The following is a 25,498-nucleotide window of genomic DNA, read 5'->3' as shown; positions in this document are numbered from 1 at the left end:
TATTAATTTAATTTTAAATAAATTTTAATGTCTACTACTACTAAATATCTATATATTATCTGTGGAATCATTGCTGACAACCCTAGAGGCAAAAAAATATATCTTTCTTTTTGGGTTAACCTGTCATTACGGATTGTTGAGGCGGGTTTTAAATCCTAGGTAATCATAGTTTTCCTTGATTTTAAATTGAAATAAATACTTTTTTATGTGATAGTGGTTATTGTGTTATTCCTATAAAATAATATTTCATTCATAGCTGCGGACAATAAGTAATTACATTATAAGTTTAGCAGTGTTTTGACATTTACTCATGTTGTTCAGTTTTCCAACCTCAATATTCCCAATATATATTAAATTCTTGTTATTTCAGCCATGGTGCGTATGAACGTATTGAGTGATGCTCTAAAATCAATTCACAATGCCGAAAAAAGAGGCAAAAGACAAGTGCTTATCCGGCCTTGCTCGAAAGTTATCGTCAAGTTTCTAACAGTGATGATGAAGCACGGTTACATTGGTGAATTTGAGATCGTAGATGACCACAGAGCCGGCAAAATAGTAGTAAACCTCACAGGCAGATTGAACAAATGTGGAGTCATTTCTCCTCGATTTGATGTACCCATTAACGACATTGAAAGATGGACTAACCTCCTTCCATCCCGGCAGTTCGGGTAAGCTTCTTTACTTTTTATAATTTAAAAAAGTACTTTGTATTGATACCTTAAGTTGATTGCTAATAGTTAAAAAGTTGTCTTGCGTTCTTGTAAAGCTTTCATTATTTATTATATATATCATTAGTAAGCAGTACTCAACATGTCTTATACTTTCAATTTATATTCTATAATTGCTTATATCAGAACTTGTTTATTTACTGTGTGTTTATAAGATTGAAACAAGAGTAAGTGTACAGTAGACTAATATGTTTATCCAATTGTACCCTTAGTACACATATTCATATTATATCTAAGAAACTCACCCGAAATACCAAAATATTAACTGAAATTGATAATAAATCAACAATATTGAAACATGTTTCACATAGTTACATAGTTCAAAGTTATTCTCCAGGTTGTGTTTTATTGATCTTGTAGTTGATATATATTGTCTATGATCTTGTATTTATTCTAGAAGTGATTTATTTAATAGTATTACACAGTAACAGCCATACTAATAAACATTGTTCTGTGTATGTTCAGTTGCGTGATTCTGTCCTTTTTTATAATTAGCAGCTGTACAAAATTAAACAAGAAAGCTGCACATTTGTTTTTAATTTGTAAATTAAACTGAAAAGTATATGTTTGAGGAAATACACCACAACATTTTGAAAATTTTGCTAAGACTGCAAGAACGAGTACAACTTGAGAATGTTTTTTCTTTAGTAACAAGTGTGGTTTAGTTACCATCTATTCACTATCATTAATTTTCATTCATTACTATAATAACTATACTTAATTATTTTTTTATTAACAAAAATGTGTTATGAAAATGCAATAATTTAATTAGTTAAATTGTTTAAGTATTTGTAATGTTTAGAATACAATTAAACAGAAATATAAATTTCAAATAAATATCTATGAGATAGCTGATTAGATACAGCTTGTATGTGTATATCTTATTCAAAGTTTGCAGTTATCAAGTGTGTAAATTCCTTGACAAAGAAGGTTAATTTCACGTACAAAACCAATTAAGACAAAATATTTTATCACATATAATAAGAAGGCTTGGCCCAGCCGTGGCAAATATAAAGCCTTATAGGTCATTTCTTTATACAAATCGGCACAACTACCGCGGATCGCCAATAGTTCTTGTTGGTCGTCATTTGATATGTTGTGCTATAATAAATGTCAATGGCAGATTTTGGTGTTGCTTTTTAGCAAACATTGTTAATACCATTGTCAACATTTATAATTAATGTATCTTTAATGGTGCGTTTTCATGGTTCACATGTAACAACTTCTTTAAATTTGTTTCACAGATACCTTGTTCTTACAACCAGTGGAGGAATCATGGATCATGAAGAAGCCAGAAGGAAACATCTTGGAGGGAAGATATTAGGTTTCTTTTTCTAAGTTTATTCAATACATTTGAAAATGTATTTATTTTGTTTTATTTCTTGTTCATCAATCCTTGTCTTTTAAATTTAAATTATTGACTCAGTTAAAATGATTTGATTTTTATTTTGTTAGAAAAATAACAATAAATTAATTTTAGTAGAGAAGGGTGTAGTCCCTAAATTTACTTTTGGGGTTCTGTAGTTAATATGATCAATACTGAAGGTTTGTGTTCCGAGTCCTAAGCCCAATTTTAAATGCAATTTGTTTCACAAAAGGGTGTATAACACAAAATAAACATGTCACATATTTTTAAATGTTCATGTAATAATGTGCCTTTTTTGTTGAAAAAACATTGACACTTTCAACATTAGAATTAATAATGCTTCTTTAATATTTTTTACTTAATGCTTTTTAACATTTGTGCATTGATTCTTTTTATTAAAGTTAAGAAGTATTATTAAGGTCACTTTGTAATAACATCAGCTAGAACATAGTGTTAAGACTAAGTAGTAGCTTAGTCCTTGTATATTTGGATAAAATTAATGTGTTTGAAATATATCTTATAAGTAAAATGTAGTAAGTCTAAAGTAAAGTCTCCTCACGCTTTGTGTTCCAAATTAGACAACAGATTATGGTGTGTTTTTTTTACAAAAAACAGATAAGAGTGATTCAAGGGAAAGGATTTTATTTATACATGCACAATCTGTTAGAAACACACTGATAATTTTAGAGGTTTTTAATGTGACGTTAATAAATACTTTTGTTGCGTATTATAAACGGCAGCTGAACCCAATGAGATAAAATAATGTACTACAGTATTGAACACCTTAAAAATATCTGCAAAAAGTCCATGATTGCAATGATGTTCTAGTAAACAGATATGTCATTAACGCGCAAAAGTGAAGACTAGAAAACGTCCTAATTGGGACGTTTGCCTTTAGTCGTTTTCATCATAATTATGCCAGTATAATTATGTAGTAATATGTTTTGCGTAATTAAAACATCTAGTTATTGTTTACTTATTGTTTTTATCAAGATATCCTTTTTACTTGTAACGAAATGTAAAATAAACGGTCCCCGGCGCGGCACACTTTTTTTCTGTTGTTAAGTATGGGTATAACATATCTGTTTATTAGAATATCATTGCCATGATTGTATGTTTTATCTGTTAGGGATAACCCACAATAAAAAAATACGAGAAACAACGGTTTATTTACGAAGCGATTTCGAGCAATACAGCATTAATCTTCTTTCAATGAAGTACTTTAAATACATTGCACATTTGATTTAGATCAATATGGCACTTTACATTATGTAATTTAAAAGAACATTTTCGAAAATATTACAGAATTACAATGCAGGACATTCGTTTTTTGTAATGCAAAAAAACTGTGAACGTTGTGCATAACGACAGACTTTTGTATATTTGGTATCAGCAATTGCATGCAAAGCAAAGCGTACAAAGCAGGGCGGATCGCTAGTATATTATATTTGACATTATGCTTCGGCATGTAATTATTTGGTAACCTAGCTTTTTGGCTTGCCGAGGACTTTATAGTAGTAATCAGTCAAAATTTTGTAAATATAGAAACAAAACCAGACATAACTAACACATAAGTGATAAAAATGTTCACCACAATGCTGAAGTTCATACAAAAGCGATTCGTATGGCAAAATCACATCCTTTAGAAAGAAAAGAATATACCAATAACATACTATGATTTTTCCTTTGCCACCTAATATTTATATATTTCTTGTCTCAATAAAGTTTTAAAATTACTGTCATACCATCCATAGACAAAAAAAAAATCGTAGAAATGCGATAAAAGCATGTTAGAAACATGGTAAAGAGTAAATACCGTTTCTGCTGAGATAAATAAAGAGCTTAGGGATATAAGTTTTTGTGTGATGTTGATATGGAATCAAAATGAATTATGTTTAGGTTTCTCTACAAGTAATATTGTCGTAAATTTGCAGAAGAGCGTGGCAGGGTCATAGTAGGGTTTATGTTTGGAGTTAAATATATGGAATTTGGTCCATAGGTAACGCAGTTCACCAAAGCATTCTGATATTCAAGAAAATTGGGTGTGTTTTTGTACCATTAAAATCAAATCAATTTTATTCAAGTTAACTTCACAATAAAGCGTTTTTGAATCATCAATAATTAAATACTACCAAGCAAATTCAAATTCGAAGCAATATTCCTTCGGCTAGTGTAAAATGATATAACTTATCTCATTTGCTATAAGTAATATTAATTATTAAGTCTGTAAATAGTAAGAAAGTAGTATTTTAGTTTGGTTAGGATATTAATTTTATTTAAGTCATTTCTTCGAAACCAGATTTGTTTCTTTTGCTCAAGATTACATCAGGCGCTTTTTATGTTTTAAAATTTTTAATTCAGTCCTAACGGATAAATATGAACTATGAAATTGTGCATTGCCTTGGTATCTGCTACTTGAGGCATAAATTACTAATCAATACTTATTTTCCATCGATCGAACAAATATTTAGTTAAAATAACTCAATAATTAAAATACCATTCGATTTTAAGTATGTGTATTTTAGTCCTTTTGTTTAAATATTTAATGTTATTTAATAGTACGTGTAATGTAATTTGAATTGCTATTCGGACAATTTATTGCACAATTGAATGCTTGAAGGCAAGTAACATAGGGCACACCTCGGCCTTGGTATCGAGATGAAATACAATTTTCTTCGCATTCCTTGGAGTTCGGATTTTAGCATGGACCGTTTATAATAATAACTCTGTCTTAAGTGTTATTTCCTTTTTAATTACAATTCAAGTTCGAATAACATGTTTTAGTTTTGAATAAACTAGTGGCTGTCGCATAAAAAATGTATATTTTCCGTATAATTTGGCCTACAAATGTACAAATAGCCGATATGTTTGTATATAGCATTCCGTTACCGGGCGAATGGTACCGGCAGCAGCTGCTGACGACGCGACGCCGCACATTGTAGCGCGACGAGCGACTCGAGGACGGTCGCCACCCATTCTCGTTCCCCGTCATTCTTCAGTTGCGCACCGCACGATCTGTACTACGCTCGCTGCCGCCGGACAAAAATGTTTTACGCGTATTAGTGTGCTAAGGTTTCAAGTGTCAGTGCTAGTGATTTCAAATCTTAACTTTTCAATCGATCTACAAGAATTAACTTAGAGGATGATGGCTCCCGAGACAGTGGTGACTGTTGATCACAACAAACCAGCACAGCAGCAGGCGCCACCGCAACAGCAGCAAGGCGGTGCGCTTGACTGGATTAAAATCAATGTTAATTATTTCAAAACACCACCCGGTATACTGAAAATTATTCAACTGGTGAGTATTTGAAGAGATTTCAACTTTAAGTTTTAGTTAACTTTAATTATACACCTGCTGCAACTAATTACTTTGAATTATCGAGTAGGTAAACGGGTGATCGTGTCACCTCCTTGCAAAAACTGTAGTCCTTGTAAAAACCTTGTAAGACTAATACTATGTCTCTATGATCTTAATCACACATATTTATTATTTACTGAAAGTTTAGGATTAAGACATCGAAAAGCAATGAACTCTACTTAATAGAGTGATTGGTTCCTTCTAGTTACTTATTAAGGTCACTGTGTTTTTGCTTAGGAAGCTAAACTTTCCTATGGAGATAACATTTACAATAATGTAATTCAAAATTTCAAAGATTGCGGAGGTGCAAGAATGAACCCACTTCATAATTGGTACTACGCATAACACACCTTATAGGGTAATCTTTATGTTAACGATGGCGACATCTTTGTTATTTTGTTTTATACTAGCGTGGGTATGTATATATAAGTCTTACAGAGTGTTTAGATACGTCTAGGGAACTGTAAAGTAACATCATATAAATAATTTAATTGAGATTTGAGACAATTTCGTGTCTGTTACATTTGTAAGGATTTATTCATTGCCTGGCTCTGAACCTGTAAAGCATTAAATAGTCACATTGAGGTGCAGAAACTCGATATAAAATGAAATATTGAGTGGAAACGATTGCGAAACTTGAAATATTACAGTTCCAAAAATATGACATCCGAAATTATATTCAATCGTTATGTGTGTACATTGAAACTTGTCCAATGGTTTTTGAGATAAGCACTTAAAAATAAACATTTAAGGATATACAATGTTATAAAACTCATTTTGAATAAAAATCGACCTGCGAAAAAATAAATTACTTCTCATTTACATAAGTAATAAGTACCTGTGTAAGGTTACGTTCTTGAAACAGACTTATTCATTTTTATTTTAGCGTAGCAAAGAATGCCGACAAGAAGGGATTTCTAAGACGTATAAAATATTATTGTACTACTCAGGTACAAGGTGCGGTACTTAACGCTCTACAAATGTATTAAAACACAATGTTCATCACTTTGATGTCAGACGTGTCACGTATCTTGTATTTTACTTGTCAGCTTGAAACGTACTGCACAAAACAATATTACACAACACAAACACATGTACAGAGGCATCGTCTCGTCATATGATAAATGCGTATATAAATTATACATTCAAGTAAAATTTTTCGTAATAAGAAAACTTGTATTTCTTATATCGAATTAGGAACGAACGCCTACGCAACAAAATCCGTGCTGATATCATTCGGTGACTACAGTATCCTTGCAATTATTACGTAGGCATCTGTGCTCATTCTACGTATCCTATATATTGAATCATCTCTACATTTAGTTTTAACATACAAGTCGTCACGTCAACTTTTGAATCATAAATGATAAAAATTCAGCTTGACCTTGAATGGATTTATTAAAGATAACAAGTGTGAGATTATCGTATTTGTAAACAGTTAAGCCGTTTTTCAATCTGAATTTTTACTTTACTAGACATTAATAATGTTATCATTATTGTAAAGTTCATTTGTTGCCTACCTATCCAACAATCTCTAAAGAAGGAAGGAAAAATGATTACCACAGATATTATATATAAGCAAAGTATAACATAACTTTTTAATAATAAATGTCTTAATGAATATTTTAAAATTGTATAATAATTATAAGGTTAAAAAAATCATTTGAGAAAGTTATGAAAGTTTTTACTTCGGGGGTTTTTATAGTGTGTACGTACGAGTAGGTACATATAACACAATATACATAAAATATTTTACGCTTATTGAATGTATAGGAATTAGTTTATTACATTAGTATTTAGGTTAATCACCAAAATGATTATTCCACATACATAGGGCATTATGTGGGCACAAAAATTAAGCACCAGCTATTAATAGTTATTTGGTAATGGACTTTCTTACATCATCTGAAACATTCCATTACATTAGTTATTATATTAGTAATTACTAAATTTACTTATGCTCATTTACATAGAATACAGTCATTACGTTACAATGACGGCATGATCTTCCTTTATTCTATGTACAAAATTTATGACGTAAGGCAGAAAAAAACAGTCAGTTATTGGTTAAAGGTGTCCTCTCCCCTTCGAGGAGAAATAGGAGAATGATTGGAGTTTACTTCAGCTCGCTCCTTCCACGCGAGTAGATGAATAAATCTGGTGAATGAGTGACTGGAGATGAATTATAAACTAAAATTAAGCATCTTGTATGTCCCGGGTTTGTACTCATCGCTTAAGAAATACAGTTTACACACACAGTAGAGTTTTACGTTTGCCATATTTAAAAGCTAAAAGAGAACAGAAATTAAATTATTAATATTTTTGTTAATTGTAAAATTATTAAAATTTGCCTCCGTTTAACTATAGTATTAAATTCTAACTAATCTAAACTAAATATAAGGGAAAATATCAAGAAAAATATTTGAATATTTTTTAAGACAAAGAATAAGGTACTCTAGGTAGCCCTTCTCATAAATGTTGGGCGGTCAGTCTGTCGGTTGGTTGCATTATTTAAGTGACCTATGGTCATAGTTAACTCTCTAATTAGCCTTATGTCATCATAATTGTCGGAAATCATTGACCTCACTGACATTACCTTATTCACATACTCGCATGCCCGCCCACATAGGACCTGCAATTAAAAAAAACAAGACGTCATTGTTCACAATATATTTTAATATTTCTTAGTTTGGTTTTTAGATGAAAAAAATACACTGAAATGTTCAAAATCGATGTAATTATAATATAATTTAATCGATGATAGAATATTTGAGGTTTTTTTTTATTCATATTAATTTAGGTTTGGTTTTATTATTTTAATATTCGTGTGACGTAAAAATCAAAGATACAAAAAAGGGCACGTTACAATGGTGACTAACATTGGAGTTCAAGAATTTTGATTACATCGGTAGGTAGTATTAAAGCGAAGTCCTTGAGCTGTCGCATGTACGTAGAGTCAAATAGCATTATTATCGGTCGATGGTAGTTAAGGCGAGCATTGCCCTAAAATCAGTTTCGTGTTCGGTACTATATATTTAACGCCTTAGAGAATTAAAGAAATTCAGTAATAGTAGCAAATTTAAGCTATAAACTATTTGTAGTTTTATTTTATTCGTTTAGTACAAAAAAAGTTTTTAAAGATTTTCCGTTTAAAATTTACCGAGGAAAAAGGATTTAATGTAAATTAAATGAAGCCATTTCACGTACATTTGCGCTTTAAAGTGAGATTAAAATAAATAAAAAATATGTTCTATGACGCTTTTTTCACCGTGGAACTTAACAGCATTTGTCAAGGTTAAGACTGAATAAGTAAAATAAAAACAACCATCTATAAAGTGGGATAGTTAATATTTTACGACTTCGATATGATATGAAGTGATAATAATTTTATCAATTTAATCTGAAGAACTACATCTGCCACTGTAACGTTGAAATTAAACTAAAGACATCATAAGTGACAATTGATGATGAAAATGACATAAAAATGACTTTAAGCTAAATACTTAAATATAAAGCCTATTTAAATACATATTTTATGATGCTTTGATTGTCAAAAGTTTTCTACAAATAAAATAAATTCTTATCGATATGTATACATAGTGATGTTTACAACAAAACAAGTAATTTATTTATAGAGGTGCGCTGTTGTTGATAATATTTGTATGTATTTTACCTCAACTTGAAACTAATACTTTTATTTTTTTGCGGTTAAAATCAAATGTTCTCATGGCTTGCAATGACTACGATTGTGTGAGTTGAAGCATAACGAATATTTTGATAAAATCTTTACATACGCAGCACTTTAGGTAAAAACTTTAAATACAAGTTTTAATTGTATACCTCTCAAATCCGTCCCGTACTTGCGTTTTCCTGACAAGAATTAATAAATTATAGATATTTAAGTTTCCTTTTTTTTGTATTATGGTCATTAGTTTTTAAAATTCTAATTGGCTATCGTAGAATTGAAATTTTGCAGTCGTAGCTTTTATATGAGAGCGGCATTGGGTGAAAGCTGATGTCGAAATGAAAGTAGTTCTGGCGTTTACACATAGGTCCGTCGACAGCCGGTGTTGCCTCGTCCAAGTCTGCGGCGCAGCCGGTGTGACAACCTGTTGTTTTCTCATCATTTCACTCATTTGATATCTACATACATAAATGTACATACATGTTTACAAATTAACACCGTATTGAAAGGCGTAATAAAAGTAGATAACTAAACGAACATCAATATGCTAAATCTGGTCTGCGTTCAAAAAAGTATTTCGTTATGAGTTGTATTTATCCAGAATGAAGTTGGATATGAGATAGTATTGTTTTACGAAATTACAAAACTTAACTGTGTTGTAACTCAAGAAACCGCAGTATGTACACCTATTGTGTTGCGTATTTGCGAAAGAGTTAAAGAGACGAGAATATACGTAACGATTAAACAAAGAGGACGTATTATTTAAGTTACTTTAAATGAAAGTGAAATTTTACCCAAAAATTGATGACATCCTTAAGTTGTTCTATGGTCTTGACACAATTCACATCATGCAAAAATTACATTGTTTAAAATGCCTTAAACACAGAATAGGTATCAAACTGCACCACTCATGTTACTTGTATGTGTTTTTTTTTAAACATTACCCGGTGACCTTAATACTTAATTCCATTGCGGTTTGCAACGTGATCGAATTTCTAACAATCGATATCGGTAATAGTCTCTCAGAACATAAGTGTCGTTAGTTGTCGTAATCAGACGTAGGTATTTAAGTTTATTATATATAATTTGAGCCAGATAGATAGAGATATGATAGCCAGATAGAGATATGATTGAGCCAGTGTAGTGTAGTGTAGCCAGCCATAACATCTTAGTTCCTAAGATTGGTGGCACATTGACGTTGTAAGGAATAGTTAATATTTCTTACAGCATCATTGTCTATGATGGTGACTAATTACCATCAGGTGGCCCATATGCTCGTCCGCCAACCTATACCGTAAAAATAAATAATGACTTCTACCTTTCATTTGTAGTTTGAAACGAAATACTAATGTTTCTTGTCATTTCTCGATTATGTGTAAAATCCTTCTTATTATTTCAATATAAATTCCATACATAATCGTATCATTAACACATTATAAACAGGTTTCATGCTAATCAACGACGAGTTTTTATTATTAATTAATCATTAATTATCTGAAAAAAGGTTGTTAACGTTTATTGATGAGTGTAATGTAATATAAATAGATTGTTTTTAATATAATGTAGCTTCAAGATCTATATAAAGGGCAACGACTCGACTGGTCTAAGACTAAGAATGCACTTTGATTTTAATAGATAGGCTCTGTTCCTCTAGAACCTATAAGTTCATTGAATCGACACGTTCCATTTAATAAGCGCACAAAAATACAAATGAAATTACACAGATCACAGATTCCCAAACAGAAATAACAATGGTCCGCGGACAAGATTCATCGGTGTATATGCCAACGTTATGTCACGCCTTTTTATTAGCTTTTACTACCGTTTATATTTACTCGCTGCTACAGTAACAGTAGGTATGTTATTTTTGGTAGACGCACTCTTATTATCTTGTTAGAAAACGGGTCATGGTAGTCGTCGTCAGAAATGTATACCTATTTATCAATTTTAAAATTAAAAATTAGATTCTTGATATCGTTTTGATTCTGTTTAAAAAGACTGTTTGGTTTCAAAAATCTTATACTCGTATAGTAATCATTAAAGGACTCATCTAGAGAACCTGTCCGAGCGACCATGTCAACTTTGCCCTTTTAACTCTTAACATCATTTGCTTTATTAGAGCACTTATCCACTTTAATAGGCAAAGAATTTCGTAAGTACACTACAGCGTTTGTTTGAAAAGGTTGGAGGATGTCTTCTCTATTGAACCATTAAGCTTGAAAATTTAAAACACCTCGATATTGTATTAGTGATAAAAATAGATTTTACGTGAATCATTTGTATTAAGACAGTTCTTAACTTTAACTAGTGTTAGGTATCGTATCGAAATTATAGATAACTATTATTTATTTGTGTGTATTTGTAAAAGACGTGGATAATAATGTTGACTCCAGGGACTTAAAACGTTACTCATAACATAATTCATAACGATATAATAACGTTATAATGGTATCGTTACCTGAGCATACATATCGTTTTCAATATTTTTTATATCGTTTTAAAAATAACAGAACGAAATAATGACAGGCAATATAACGTTAATATAACGATAAAAAGGCGACGTTGCCAAACTTATTATCTTCCAAAAGTGCGCGAATACGCGCGACTTACGAGCTAGGATCTCATTGGCCTATTAGATAGCTCAGGCTAGGTTCGTGAATCAAGCTGGCAACGTTTTAATGCATGGACATTTCTTAACAATAAAGACATAAACCGTTTGCGAAGTATTACTATATATCTAATAATATCGTAATACTATAATTAATTGCTAATATTATCGTAGTCTATAATTTGTTGGTTCAATTTGACACTATAACATTATATTATAATATTTTTTTAGATAAAACTCACGACACTTTCTTATGTTTTTAGTGTTGAATTTTCTAATTAAATTGTCCTTTATAATTTAATATATGTTAATTCACCCTATGTTATTATATATTTATCCATTGTAGTGAATAACTCAATTTAAAAGACAGAATTTGGTTTACACGGTGTTCACAGTTGCTAAGTAAAATAACTAAAATTAAAAAATAATATCTTTCTTCAATTTTTTTTAACAACTTTGTTTTAAGTCATTCTTAGTTGGCTATTGAAAACATGTAAGTGAAATAAAACTGAATGTTACGTTACATTAGGTAACTACTTTCTTTATAATTATTGATAAATTATTTAAAATCCACTAAAATTGTGTCTGTTAAAAATAATAAAAAAAAAATTAGCTGCCTAGCTTTCGTCTTTTATTTATTTTAATGCCGAGCATTGGTTGATCAGTTAATAATGAAAATAATAATATAATAATTTATAAAATAAAGTATTGCTTCTAATTGATTCTAATCGATTGCAATGTATAGCTGACATTATTTCTGTGTCCGTTAACTCTATTTTATTTGTATGGTAATTTTTCAACTCATTTAAAAAATTTAGTATTTTGATGTAGCATCTTGTTCTCATACATGGATTAATATATTTGAGCTCTTCAGTTAGTAATGTAGAATGTTACTAGGTATGCCAAATCACTTGATTTTTTTTTCAGTAAAGCCTGTATGTATACAAATACACTAGTTTTTGTTTTACTTCAAAATACCTAGTAGTTTTGGTTTTATAGGCATTCAAAGTTTCGAAAAATATCGAGTCCCGCTTAAAGCCGCGCGAGTGTTGTGACGTCATTTCACAACACGCCGCGCGGGAAGCGTACCGTTTAGTATCACTTTTTATCATTCCTCGGTTCCCTATCGAGATACGATTTTTTTTATGGAATACTTTTTCTGCTTTTTGTACGATCTACAATTAAGGTCCTATACATTTTTCATGTATCGATCATCGTTATCGAGATTTCGATAAAAAATACACGAATTTTGGCAGAAAAATTTTTTTTTTTCGCTATTAAAATCAAAATAAACTTTATATTCAAGTAGGCTTTTACAAGCACTTTTGAATCGTCATTTAACAATTAATTGAAGCTACCACTGGTTCGGAAAGTAGATTCTACCGAGAAGAACCGGCAAGAAACTCAGAAGTTACTCAGTTTTTCAATATTTGAAAAATACAGTCATATTAGTTAAATACCATTATATATATATGTATGTAATGTATCCTGCCTGGAAACAGGTATTAATTCCAAGCTTTTTTATAATCTACAAAATCTTGTATCGAATAATATGCCTTTTTTACCAAAGTATTTTTTATAAACGATTTGAATTTACGAAACGGCAAAGTTTCTTTTATTCTTGTGAAAGATATCGAAAAATTACTGTAATGAAAATGATACAGTATCTTCCGACATACAAATTCGTAATAATTTTTGTGACACGTTTTTCGTCTTTTTCATTAACTCGCTAATAGAAAATTGACATTAGTTGGAGTTTTCTTTCAGAAAGGAATAAATTACATCCATCGCCTCGTCTACTTTGTCGACCGTATCCTTTGATTATTCCTCTCCTCAGGTAGTACATGATATAGATGAGAAATTCATGTTCGATGGTATCGAGCTCTGCGACGAGATACAAGTATATGTACTATGAATACGCTATTGTAATCGATCTAATCGCTTACAAAAAATTGATAAAAGCATAGCTTTTATCAATTTTTTTCGCGTTTTAACATCTTTTGGAACTACAAAATACAACTTTTCCGGCGAATTGGTAGTTGTATTTTTACATTTAATCTAAACACATGATTTCCTAGTATTTGGACTGGACATTTTTAAAAGTATTTGGGTATAATATCGACGGCGCGGGCGCGCAGTCGCGGGCGGACCGAGTGAGCCAGACTGAGCGTGTTGTACAATGACGTCACACCGTCACCGGCCCGCGTCGTGCGTAACAACTTGTTTTACTTATAACTCGGAAACTAATTGACGTATCGAATTAATTCTTTCAATGTTATTTTTTATTTTGACAGACAATATAGAGCGCTAATAATCAAAATTAGTGAACATTCTCCATTGGACAAAGTATTCATTTCTTCTATCGTCACATATGTGCGTAGTACAACATTCAGGCTTAAATATTTGGACGCTGAAACGTGTTTTATTCTTATTTTTCTCATCTGTATTGGATCTCGTAGGCCGTAACAACGATGGGGATATTGGGCGATTATTTGCTTCCGGGTCCATTCTATCAGGAGAAATACTTCGCTTCATTCCTAAATTTCAAAAGACATAGATATTTCAGTTAATTCTCATCCTGCAGAACCATGTAAGTTTATAGAAATTATATAATTAAATAGAATAAAAGCTCTATAAAACCAATTGGACCTTTGACGTTAAAATATGCTACTTCTTACTGCAACTATTATTTTGTTCGGTAAAAAGTTTTTTTTTTTATTACTTAGTTTAGAATAACATACAAGTACATTTTTTTTTCTTTTTCATGCTTTCTGATTAGTTCGATTATAATAACTAGTGTTCGTCTTCTTTCTTTCAATTCAGTATTAAATATTTGTATTGCTATGGTATCTATATTTAAATCAGATATTTGAAAAATTGTTTGCAAAAGAAATATTAAAATGGTATCAATACGTTATATAACATTAGGATCGCGCGGAACTAATTAACGTTAATAAGTAATCGCGAGCGATTTTTTAATAAGGAAAGTTATCAAGTTGGCTTAGTTAACTGGTTCCAATATTATATCAATCTGCGGATCCATTTATTAACGATAGGTGTTTGAAATTAGCCCCTAACAAAATATTTATTTACGAAAAACTTCTATCTGTAGTAAAAAAAAATAGACATATAGGATATCGAAAACGGTTGTTAACTACGTAACGCATATAGCTAAAGATTTTATTATAATTTAGAAAAAATACAAAAGATTTATAAATTATTTTAAACAAACTCAGAGCTGGTCACTAGTTCCTTAAGTCAAATCTTGTCTCAGTTAAATAGCTGCGCTGACGATCACAAAACGTACGCTATTGCTTTAGATACGACGCTCGATAAAAAATACGAAAAAGAGAGTAAACAGCATTGAGTAAAAGAGATGGCAAAGAACAATAAATAATAACGTTATTATTTTTTATAACGATATTTTAGAAACGTTTAATTTAGAAAGGTATCGTAACGTAATTTAAACGTTATACACATACAAAGCATAGCAAAATATCGTTTTTATGTATCGTTTCTCTCAAACATAACGTTATCTTGCACTTGCAGAGAAAACGTTACTGTGTTTTTATCGATATTTAAGTCCCTGGTTGACTCATTATTTTTTTGGAAATTATAGATAACGATTATCTATTTGTATAGATGATAAAAGTGACTCAATTAATTTTTGACATCTGTCTTCGTATCACCTGATTTTTGAGCATTAGCTGTGAGTAGTGAAATCATCGCTGAAGAATCTATAAAACAGCAAGCAGTCCGGTACAAACAAGTTTAACATTCAACCGTGTTCTAAATAACCTTTATATTTATGCTTTAGCTATATTTCATTTCAATAACGTAAAGAAACTAAAAATATTTTTTATAACAATGTGTTCAACACACGCGATACTTATTTCAATCTAGAGCGAGTTAGTCAACATTTACGTTACAAACGAAAACATTACACACCCTGTACTTTTAAATAGATGTTTTTGTATAAAGATACCAATTATTTTAGTATTCGTTTCGACAATACAATCGTTAAAAATGATTTAATAAGAAGTTATTCACAAATCGAAGTGTTTATAACAAGATATATTTTTAAAGTTTTCTATTTGTATTTTGTATATTATTTTATACATTAAATATCCAACACATATAAATCACAACGTAAGAAAAGGCAGATTAGCGTAATTGTTTCGTATACTTGTATACTCTGATTGTAAAAAGGTAGCTATTGTAGCTCATTTTCTTTTATGACAACAAATTATAAGACTTTAAGCGACTTTGTTAAGAAATTACGGGTAATATAATGAATCATAAGGCACATAACTCTATATTTTTATCTATTGTGACGATAACGGAAAGTAAGCGACGTATACTTATCGCGACGAAGCTATCTTTTACAAAATTACTAATAATTAAAAACAAATGAATACAAAGGAAATAAGAATGTAGGCGGGTCTCGTATGCGCAGTGGGCGGAGTAGTGTTCGTTTTTGGCCTAACATAACAAGAGTGGTGTTCACATTAAATAATGCATTTTCGAGATTGTATTGCGTCATTCCCGCATGCGTGCGCCTCAAACAGTCATAAATTGCCAGTTTAGCTCCAATTCTCGATTATATATATGGATATAATGATTCGGTTATTTCTTCACGCCGATTCAGTTAGCGTTTGAGGTAACTAGTTCTACTTTCCTAGAGTTGGTGCATACTGAATGGGGAGCGACTGCGGAAGAAGTAAGGTGTGTGGTAACGGGAAGTGCATAGTGATGGCGCGTTGCGGTCGTTGACATGAAATCCCTATTTACCAACGCAACGCAGTAACCGTTTCTGTATCTATTACCGACTAAAAGTATGTTTCGGAATTGTCTGAAATATGGCGATTATTTGCTATTTTATGTACGATACAAATGTTTATCTTTATGATTTTATCTTTTGACCGATAAGTTAAATACGATACCAATAATATACAATTAAACATACATATAACTTTCCCAAAAAAATAATAGTAATTATATTACCAATTTAATTATGTTTAATATCTATAAACAAAGGTTTTTGATTTAATATTTCAATCATCAGTGTAATAAGCTGTAGTTCACCGACGCATGGTTATCTTTTTATCGGACAAGCTACGGACGGAAATATGGTTGTTGAACAATCGACGTTTTTTCGGGTGCGTCGGTAAACGTACCCACTGACCCCAATGTTACCTCACACATTTTCACTTAACGCGTTCGTAACGTTCGCGTCGTTTCTAATAATTGCATTGTAATAAAAAAACATTCACACACCGCTCTTATCATCAAAGAAAATATTAAGTTTAATTATTAATACATAATATACATTATTATTAATATTATAAAGCGGAATAATTTATATGTTAAAACTAAATCAAGACTTTGCTTAGAAATAATAAATATATTTCTTATATTGAAGTAATAATTACAAAACATCTTGCTTTCTGAATGAGATGGTCCAGTACCATCTCATTCAGAAACCATTTATTATCATTATGCTTATGAAATAGTATAAACCAAATAATTAACGCGGTTGGAACATTGGCCGTTTGTTTGATAAAATGAGCATTTTTAACATACATTATTATTTTTATATATAACATAAATTAATTTAACATAGTTTTGTGAAACTCAGTACATATATCCTTTTAATTGAATAGTATATTATACGATGACTTTGTATCTTAAGGGAATGAGGAAATCAACGAATAATGACATCGCATATTTTTATTATCTTTATATTCTTATAATGTGTAGCGAGCCTTACCAAATAATGTTTTAAAGGTACATTTAAAAATGTCTGTGGACTTATTTTAGAATGGAATAACTCGTCCCTGGATTCACTTGGAGTCTAAAACTTCATCAAAAACTTGCTTTAAGTTTACCCCAAGTAGGGTTACCCGTTGTGTGGTAGATCGGTGTTATTGTGAATACACATAACATTACTGCAAACATGCTGTGACGCCACTGTAAGTATTTTTATTTAATTAAGAACATCTCCAAGGGAGTCTCGAGCTCGAAGAATATAAATAGATCGGTAGCTCTTTTTTGTATAGTATACAAAAAGACAAAGTTTTAATAGCGTTACTCTAAAATGATATGCCGCTAGCTATTATTACTTAAAAAAAATTCTATACGTATTCTGCAGAGCTGAGGATTTATGCTAGATTAATAGTAAATAAGAAAATATCAGAAATACATTCAACATAAAAATAAATACATCGTTTATCAATATAAAAAAGAAGAGTGTCATTGTCAACTTTCCACAAGGATCAATTATAGGTCTCATTTTCTTGAATGTGTGTGTCATTGAAGATAGATGTATTCTTCGGAAATATCTAAGTAACTTTATTGCATAAATGAAATTTTGACAATTTATTACTCGAATTAATTATGAAGCAATGCTATCTAGAGCATTAACTTCGACGTAATGTTTCAGCTACTATAAAAAAGTTACGTGTTTTACACAATCAAAGTCAAAAAGTCTTGGATAAATTACAGAATATTATGCTGTGATTTCTCCCATTCTCATATACTTCATTGTTACCTGATTTATTAGAACATGTTTGTTAATTTCATTTACGTGAACGACTACGAAGCCTACCAAACGAAATGAAGATAGATAACTCAAAGACAACTTGTTTGGTTTATTCTATATCTAAATAAACTAATCTAATCAAAAAATCTAAATAAACATATTTTGTTATAATCAAGCATTTTCTTATATCACTTAGTTTTTAAATAGACATATATAGTACGACACAACTTAGATGTAGCATCGGCAAAATTCGTAAAACCGATCACATCCGAATTGAGTACGCTATCCCAAATTATCAATATTTATTTCTCATGCGAATATGACCTTTGCACAAACGTAATAACTTTTAATATCATATGACCTAATATATTCGTCAATTTGACGCATCGATTTACATGTACTTGCTTTCTCTGACGCGTGAATCTATAGCGAATAATAGCGTCGAATGGCGCGATAGGGAGCTATTTCTATTGGTTGAGTACATCGGCAGTAATCGGTCTTATTACCATTCCATTGCATTTTCCGATGCTAAATCTAATTTGTGTCGTACTATACTGTGATAGTGACATTTGTTGCGATGTTAGTGCAACGACTTATTTAAATCTGACAAGGAAATGTGTGATTGACATTTCTTTCACTACGTGTCACTGGCCTTATTGTGGTTTTGTCATCTCGTATCGTAGCTTTTTATACTAATAATAGAAATATATTTGAAATAAACTTCTATTCATAATAACAAGATATCCTGTTTGTTTAATGTCGGTCATTATAATTACTCGCCTTTTGATTAAAATTTAGAAACGTCCAAAGAAAACAGATTGTTTCTATAAATTAATTATTGGTCAATATGGATTTTAGTATTATTTCATACGGTTTAAGTCGTTTAATGGTTATTAAGATTTGTACTTGCAAAATAAATAATTATTATTATTGTATATTTGTCATACGATTAGTTAAACTTACGAACTGATAGATAGACCAAGTATTTATGCTTCAAGCAGATAACTGGTATATTAGTAGCGTTCCAATGTATGCTTATGTAGTTTGCCTGAAGGTTGCGTCGTTTAGCGAATACTTTGTATCGTATATTGTTTAGGCAATCAAAGACACCTCTAAATATTTCAAGTATATATTAATATCCATCCAAAAGAGCAAAATAGTTTGTAAATTTAAATAGAATAATGATTTTCATCTTAGATACGTATTGTATAATTATTTACCGAACAGTATTGATTATTATTTGAAATCGAATATGTTTTTAAATGTAAGAGTAATATTTTTGTAATAAATAATATGTGTTAGAAATCTATATTCGATTTGGCCTTGTTATCAAACTTTCAATTCAAGACCCTGATTTCATATTCTAACTTTAATATCAATCATTTTTATTATTTTAATTTGTAATAACTTGCCTCAATAACAGCAAAGAGTAATTAAAACTTTGTCCATTTTCAAAAAGGGAGAAAATAGGGCGGATAGCGGATTTAAAATAAATTATTTAATTTGGAAGTTGTACAGTTGTACAGCATTATATTAAAACAATTTTATAGCCTTTCCAATCCTGGATGATCATGGCTATTGGAGAGATCTTAGTGGGGAAGAATCCTACATAGCTCGGTTCTCCTACATTAGCTCGGGTTCTGTATGCTCAACTGAGTGAAAAAACGGTTTTATAGCTTATGGCGGCAAATTTTCGAATGCTGATGCAGTATTACATTTTGTATGATTATTGTAAAAGTTTCTGTAACTTTCACATCCCCCATTTCATTATACTATATTTTAATATGTGAGGATCATTTCTTAGCTCTTGGCTATTTAGTTCTCCCGATAGGCGGCCATTTCTAATTCTGTTTATATCGGGGTCAATTTTTTATTTTATAACATTCCTAATATATGTTTCTCCGTTACATATATTTTATTATATTCGTTTATCATATATTTTGTTACATATTGTAATTTTAAATCATTCTGCTTAGTATTATTTTTTTATACATTTTAAGCGGATCTATTTCTGAAGATAGCTCGAAATCTTTAAATATCTTAGACTCGATTTAACATTAGGATTTAAAATTCAACACATGTGTGAAAGAAATTTAAATGAAATGTCGCCCGTCACATGTCTAGAACAACTCTCACTAGAAAAACCTACAAAATGTAGATAAGTTACAAAAATGTGTGACAAAAATACAAATGAATGATTTAATTATATCATATACATTAATTTAACAATAAAAAATAGTTCATTAAAAATCTGTGAAAATCGTACATACGTAAAGTTTATAAGTTATTTGATAGAGTTCTCTTGAGATGTTCTTTTATCCCTTAAAACAAATTAAAACAATTTTTTATATATAAAAATTTCTTAAAAACGAATTTCAAAAGATAAAAGAACAATTCAGTTTGGTTTAGTTAATTCACGACAGATGCAAATATATATTCGAATAAGTTATCGTATTGTGTGTCTTTTAGTTCAACTACTGGGTTCGGAAATCCGGCCACGTTTTGTTATTTAGAGCGAAACTTGGTCGTGTAAAAGCGTTGATGCTCAGTGGTCCCATTGATAGAAGTCGAATGGCGGTCGTGGCCCATACGTATGCATGGCGGCATAGGCACGCCACTTTCACCAGCCACACGTGACATCGATTTTTGTTCCCATTTAATTTTAGCATCATTGAAAGTTTCGACTCACGGCTATATTTACAATTTTATATTAAGTACAGCCGTACACCTAATCAAAAACAAAACAGTATAAATAAAAAATACATCAACATATCAACACATCGCAGCAATATAATAAAGCTTTGTACATATTTAATAATTATAAGCTTAATTATAATATAGACTTATATCATTTAAATTTTAAAATATGTTTGAATGAACACGAGGTGAAGGGCGCACGCTGAGATGTACTCATGTTAACTTCGGATAAATTGCTTGGCATCGGTATATGACTGATTGATTTATGCTATTTTTCTATGTATATCGTTATTTGCTTTAAGTGATTTAATTTGACACGTACCCGTTGAGCTAATTATAAATCTATGAGTTTAATCGGATTACTATTAAAATTACCTTTTCTCATAAAATTACTTATGCTCATTGCAAATCTAGATAAGATAGATGTAAATTCAAATCTTTGTTTGCCTTGTATTGATTTGGGTGATATTTTAGTATCGATTGTTAGGAATTTCTTCAAACAACACCTGTTTATGAGTATTGCGACAACTACATCGTACCGGCGTCGGCGGCGCGGTGGAGCGGGCGCGGGTACGGTTTGTATGAAACCGGTTTATGTGCGAGGCGGGAGGAGGCTTTAACGGACACCGTTGCCCTAGTGGTACTAACATATTACCGCTAGTTATTTCTGTTAAACACCTATTATAGAAAATGTACTGCAATAACTAGACCATGTTATGTTTTCAAAGAATAATTTTTATTGTTTCTTTTACAAGAAGTATTTATCGAGAACTTATAATACTTTAAAGTGTTAAGTATAAATAAGAAATAAATGAACGGCTTGAAAGTTACCGACTCTGTTTTTATGATAAAGAAATATAATTATTTATTTATTGAAAATATGAGAGGTAAATGAGTTGTATATATAATTATATCGAATATAATATATCGCAATTCTAAGGTTAGAGGTCTAGGATGGAACAGAATAAATTATGGAACACATGATTAAAAGCAATAATTGTAATAAGCGAGATAATAAAATAGAGGTAGGTAGTTGTTTCGTAGACGATTGTTATAATTTGTTATTTGCGAACTCTATTTGCAACTCAAGCAAACAACAATAGGTAGTACCTGCGTGACGTGTTTTGAACCAAGCATTTATTACTGAGTAAACTAGTTTGTTTTAAGTTGCTTATTAATACAAAATAAGTTGATATCAAACGCAATTAATGCAAAATTCGTAGAAGATATTGCAATTTATTTAATTAAACGTGACGAAGTGCGTGACACGTTTAATTAGGTGGCAATTGAGTCCCGTAACACATATATTTATTAGTTATGTCTTTCTGAGTAATTAAAATAGTATATAAAATTTAATCCTTGTTTAAGTAGAACGATATAATCAATAACGACTTTGTCTAGACAGCCATGATGTCAGGTCCAACAAATGAATTAAAAAAATAATTACAAGTTCACTCTGTTGGGAATTGAAACACGGACATCTTTATGAAATAATTTAACTGTTTCACTATATTTCAATCAGCTCAAAAAACATTCAAACGGTATTCATCGTTTAATTATTCACACTCAAGCAGAGTCGGATTTAAAGCTCTGGAGGCCCCGGGGCCACAAAGCAGTGAGGGCCCTAGACAAACAGAAGTGTGAACACCCTAATAATTATCTTATTATGAATTAATTAGTTTTTTTTTTTAATTCATTCAGCACCTAAGCTATGATTTGTTTTGTATTTGTATCGGTAAATTTTAAAATATTAAATAGTAACATTATTATAATGTGACTATATCTCAGTATTTGGTAACTTGCTGAAAACTGTGGCCCCTCTCATGTGGAGGCCCCAGGGCAGTTGCCCCGGTTGCCCTCCCCTAAATACGGCCCTGCGCTCAAGTAGTTGATTAGTCATTAAAAATTTACGGTTGAAATCGATTTGTTTTTAATATCTTCCATCTCTTTCGTTTCAGGTGTTAGGTATTTTGTGTATGTCGTTGGGCACTCCGTGGGCGTCAGCGTGGTATGTTTTCGTGGCTGTCACCGCTTTCATCACTACCCTCATGTGGAGCTTCGTCTATCTGCTCAGCATTCGAGAGGCCCTTAAGATACCCATCAATTGGGTACTATCAGTAAGTGTCTTAAAATATTGGTCAATAAAGATCTGCATTTATACTCCATTTTAAATATAAAAATAAATTCTCCTTCAAATGAAATCTGAGTACTTGTGTAACAAATAATGTCTACTTTAGAACACAGACTTTATAAATTAAATATAATTTATTAATTTAATACAAAATAATATATTTAAAAACATTAGTTAATTAGATTCATTTACTTTCTAGGAACTCATCAGCACAAGTCTGGAGACTTTATTCTACCTCATAGCCTTCATAGTTATGTTTACATCAGTCTACGGCAACTATGGACGCAACGTAGCCGCTGCTGTAAGTCGGATATTGATTTTTAAATAATTATTAATCATAAAAGGGTACACGACAGTAACTCTTTTAGTCGTAAAATAGGGGAATTGATGAGTAGAAGAGAGGTGTGAGATATAAGACATCCAGTCGTCATATCTTCGTAACCAGTTTTAAGACCGGGGAATGGTCGGATTTTTATTTTAGTTACTAAAATAATGAGAACGGTGTTTGACACTGATAGTTAATTGGGTTAATTTATAAAATAAGAACCTATAAAAAATACGCCGTCGGCCGGTCTAAATCTATATATATATTTATGATTGAACGTTATTTTCAATAAACTTTATATCATGTTGATGTTTTATAATAATTAAAATAAAAACCATACAAAAAGTAGATATTTATTTCTAGAATAAGTTCAACAGGAAAGATAGTAACATTCTAAAACATTTGTATTTTCTTTTTATCTTCATCAATGTTAAATGAGAATTACATCAATTAATGTTATTTATTTTAAAAAAAATAGTAGTAATCATTAATGTAATATTTTTATTTTACGAATTTTTAGAAATAGTTATTTATATATTAAATACTCTAAACATTTTTTTGTATATTAATTAATTGTTACTAATTCATAATTTTCAGGTATTTGGTATATTCAACATGCTGGCGTATGGAGCCAGTTCGTACTACTTGTACCAAGAGCATAGAAGCAGTGCAACCGCCGCTGCTGCGTGAAAAGTAACTCTTGCGCGGGTGCAACAGAAGAACAATACTTGTTGTTAATTTTATTTCACAGAAATCTTTATAGTCTATTGTACAGTCGTTTAAAAAACTTTATTTGACGATTTTTGATAAAAGAAAAATATATCGTATTTATCTAATTAATTATTGATGAAATTATTTACGTGTATTGAATTTAAAATCTTAGCTATTTTTATATAATATAAATTATTACGAAATCAAAAGGCCATAGATAATTTGAGAACGAACTTCTATACTAAAGTAACCATAAATTATGATAAAGTGTGACTGTGGTTCTGATTCATATTACATGGGATATGCTTGAGGTCAAATATTTCATTTACATTTATTATACGCTAAGATTTCTCAAATATCACTTGTAGGTATTACTTAGTAATTATATTCGGTTTACACTGACGTTTCAATATACGGGCACTTTGCACATTTTTATTATTCAATACGATCGTTATGATTCCCTTGACAACTAGTCGCATTTATAGAATGAAATCGAGTGACTTAATCTCTAAAATTAAGAAATTCATATTTTACAATATAATTTACATATATACATATTATTTCAGATTCGAAAATTGATATCTTTATTTTATTTACTTAACTCTACAAATATTCATTTTATAATTACTGTAAACGGTACCTACTTTTGTACAGCTACAGTCAGCAACGAACATTAAAACAGATATATTTACAATTAGCATTGAAGGTTGTGAAATAATTATCTTCAAATTCTCGATATAAATTCGTTCCCAAGTCGTGTCGTTTCAATAGAGCAGCATTATATAAATAATCTGTTTACGGTGCAAATTAGAATATACCATAGTATTACATGTATCCCTAATATTATTTTTATATTCTGTACTATAATGTTGATTAAACATATGTGTCAATTGTTGTTAAGTTATGAAATATAAGATTTCATACCTAAGTACCTAATATTAGAATGTGAGGGTTATTATTTACACACTAGCTTAATTTAACTAATATGTAATGAGTTAATAAAACACGTGTTAACATATTTTTTTTTTCGTTTTATTTGTGAAACAATTTACCCAAAGGCTCGATGCATGTTACAATATAATTATATAATTTATTACTACTAGCACTATCTTTGTAGATAGAGGTAGTAGTAATAAATTATATGACTAATGGTCATAATCTAAAATCATCGACATGTTTATACTACTATAAAACATATTAAATAATCTTGTATTAGGTATGTACTTAATACTATTGTAGTAAATTTATATTTATTTTCTTTTTTGGTTTATGTTAATTAGTTCGTATGAAACAATCTCTATAATTTTCAAGTAATCGTTACTGGTTCGCCTTCGAAAAACATATAATT

At 30.5% G+C, this 25,498-nt stretch overlaps 2 protein-coding genes across 3 annotated transcripts; both read left to right on the top strand.

Moving 5' to 3' along the window:
* The first annotated feature begins 67 nt into the window (after positions 1-67).
* LOC124533768 (40S ribosomal protein S15Aa) lies at positions 68-2,092 on the top strand. Of its 2 annotated transcripts, none has more exons than XM_047109274.1 (3): positions 68-159; positions 371-668; positions 1,973-2,092. In XM_047109274.1, the coding sequence occupies exons 2-3, from the start codon at positions 373-375 to the stop codon at positions 2,064-2,066; spliced, it is 390 nt and encodes a 129-aa protein (XP_046965230.1). In that variant the 5' UTR covers positions 68-159; positions 371-372; the 3' UTR covers positions 2,067-2,092. The 2 variants fall into 2 exon arrangements, with proteins under 2 accessions (XP_046965230.1, XP_046965231.1); XM_047109275.1 differs by lacking the exon at positions 68-159 and adding an exon at positions 252-269.
* Positions 2,093-5,024: 2,932 nt separating this feature from the next.
* Positions 5,025-25,168, top strand: LOC124533536. The gene is made up of 4 exons (XM_047108887.1): positions 5,025-5,392; positions 22,942-23,100; positions 23,314-23,415; positions 24,037-25,168. Exons 1-4 carry the CDS (start codon positions 5,237-5,239, stop codon positions 24,127-24,129), a joined length of 510 nt encoding a protein of 169 aa, XP_046964843.1. The 5' UTR covers positions 5,025-5,236; the 3' UTR covers positions 24,130-25,168.
* Positions 25,169-25,498: the final 330 nt, after the last annotated feature.

The sequence above is a fragment of the Vanessa cardui genome, chromosome 11 (genome assembly GCF_905220365.1).
Source record: "Vanessa cardui chromosome 11, ilVanCard2.1, whole genome shotgun sequence".
NCBI lineage: Eukaryota > Metazoa > Arthropoda > Insecta > Lepidoptera > Nymphalidae > Vanessa > Vanessa cardui.
The sequence above is the reverse complement of the archived record's forward strand: the minus strand, read 5'-3'. Positions and strand labels throughout refer to the sequence as shown.

Excerpts from the sequence above, each read along its gene's own strand:
- LOC124533768 (XM_047109274.1), top strand. The coding sequence starts at position 373 with ATGGTGCGTATGAACGTATTGAGTGATGCTCTAAAATCAATTCACAAT. Across the intron at positions 669-1,972 it reads CTTCCATCCCGGCAGTTCGG|ATACCTTGTTCTTACAACCA; the intron begins GTAAGCTTCTTT and ends TTTGTTTCACAG.
- LOC124533536 (XM_047108887.1), top strand. The coding sequence starts at position 5,237 with ATGATGGCTCCCGAGACAGTGGTGACTGTTGATCACAACAAACCAGCA. Across the intron at positions 5,393-22,941 it reads TACTGAAAATTATTCAACTG|GTGTTAGGTATTTTGTGTAT; the intron begins GTGAGTATTTGA and ends CTTTCGTTTCAG. Across the intron at positions 23,416-24,036 it reads GACGCAACGTAGCCGCTGCT|GTATTTGGTATATTCAACAT; the intron begins GTAAGTCGGATA and ends CATAATTTTCAG.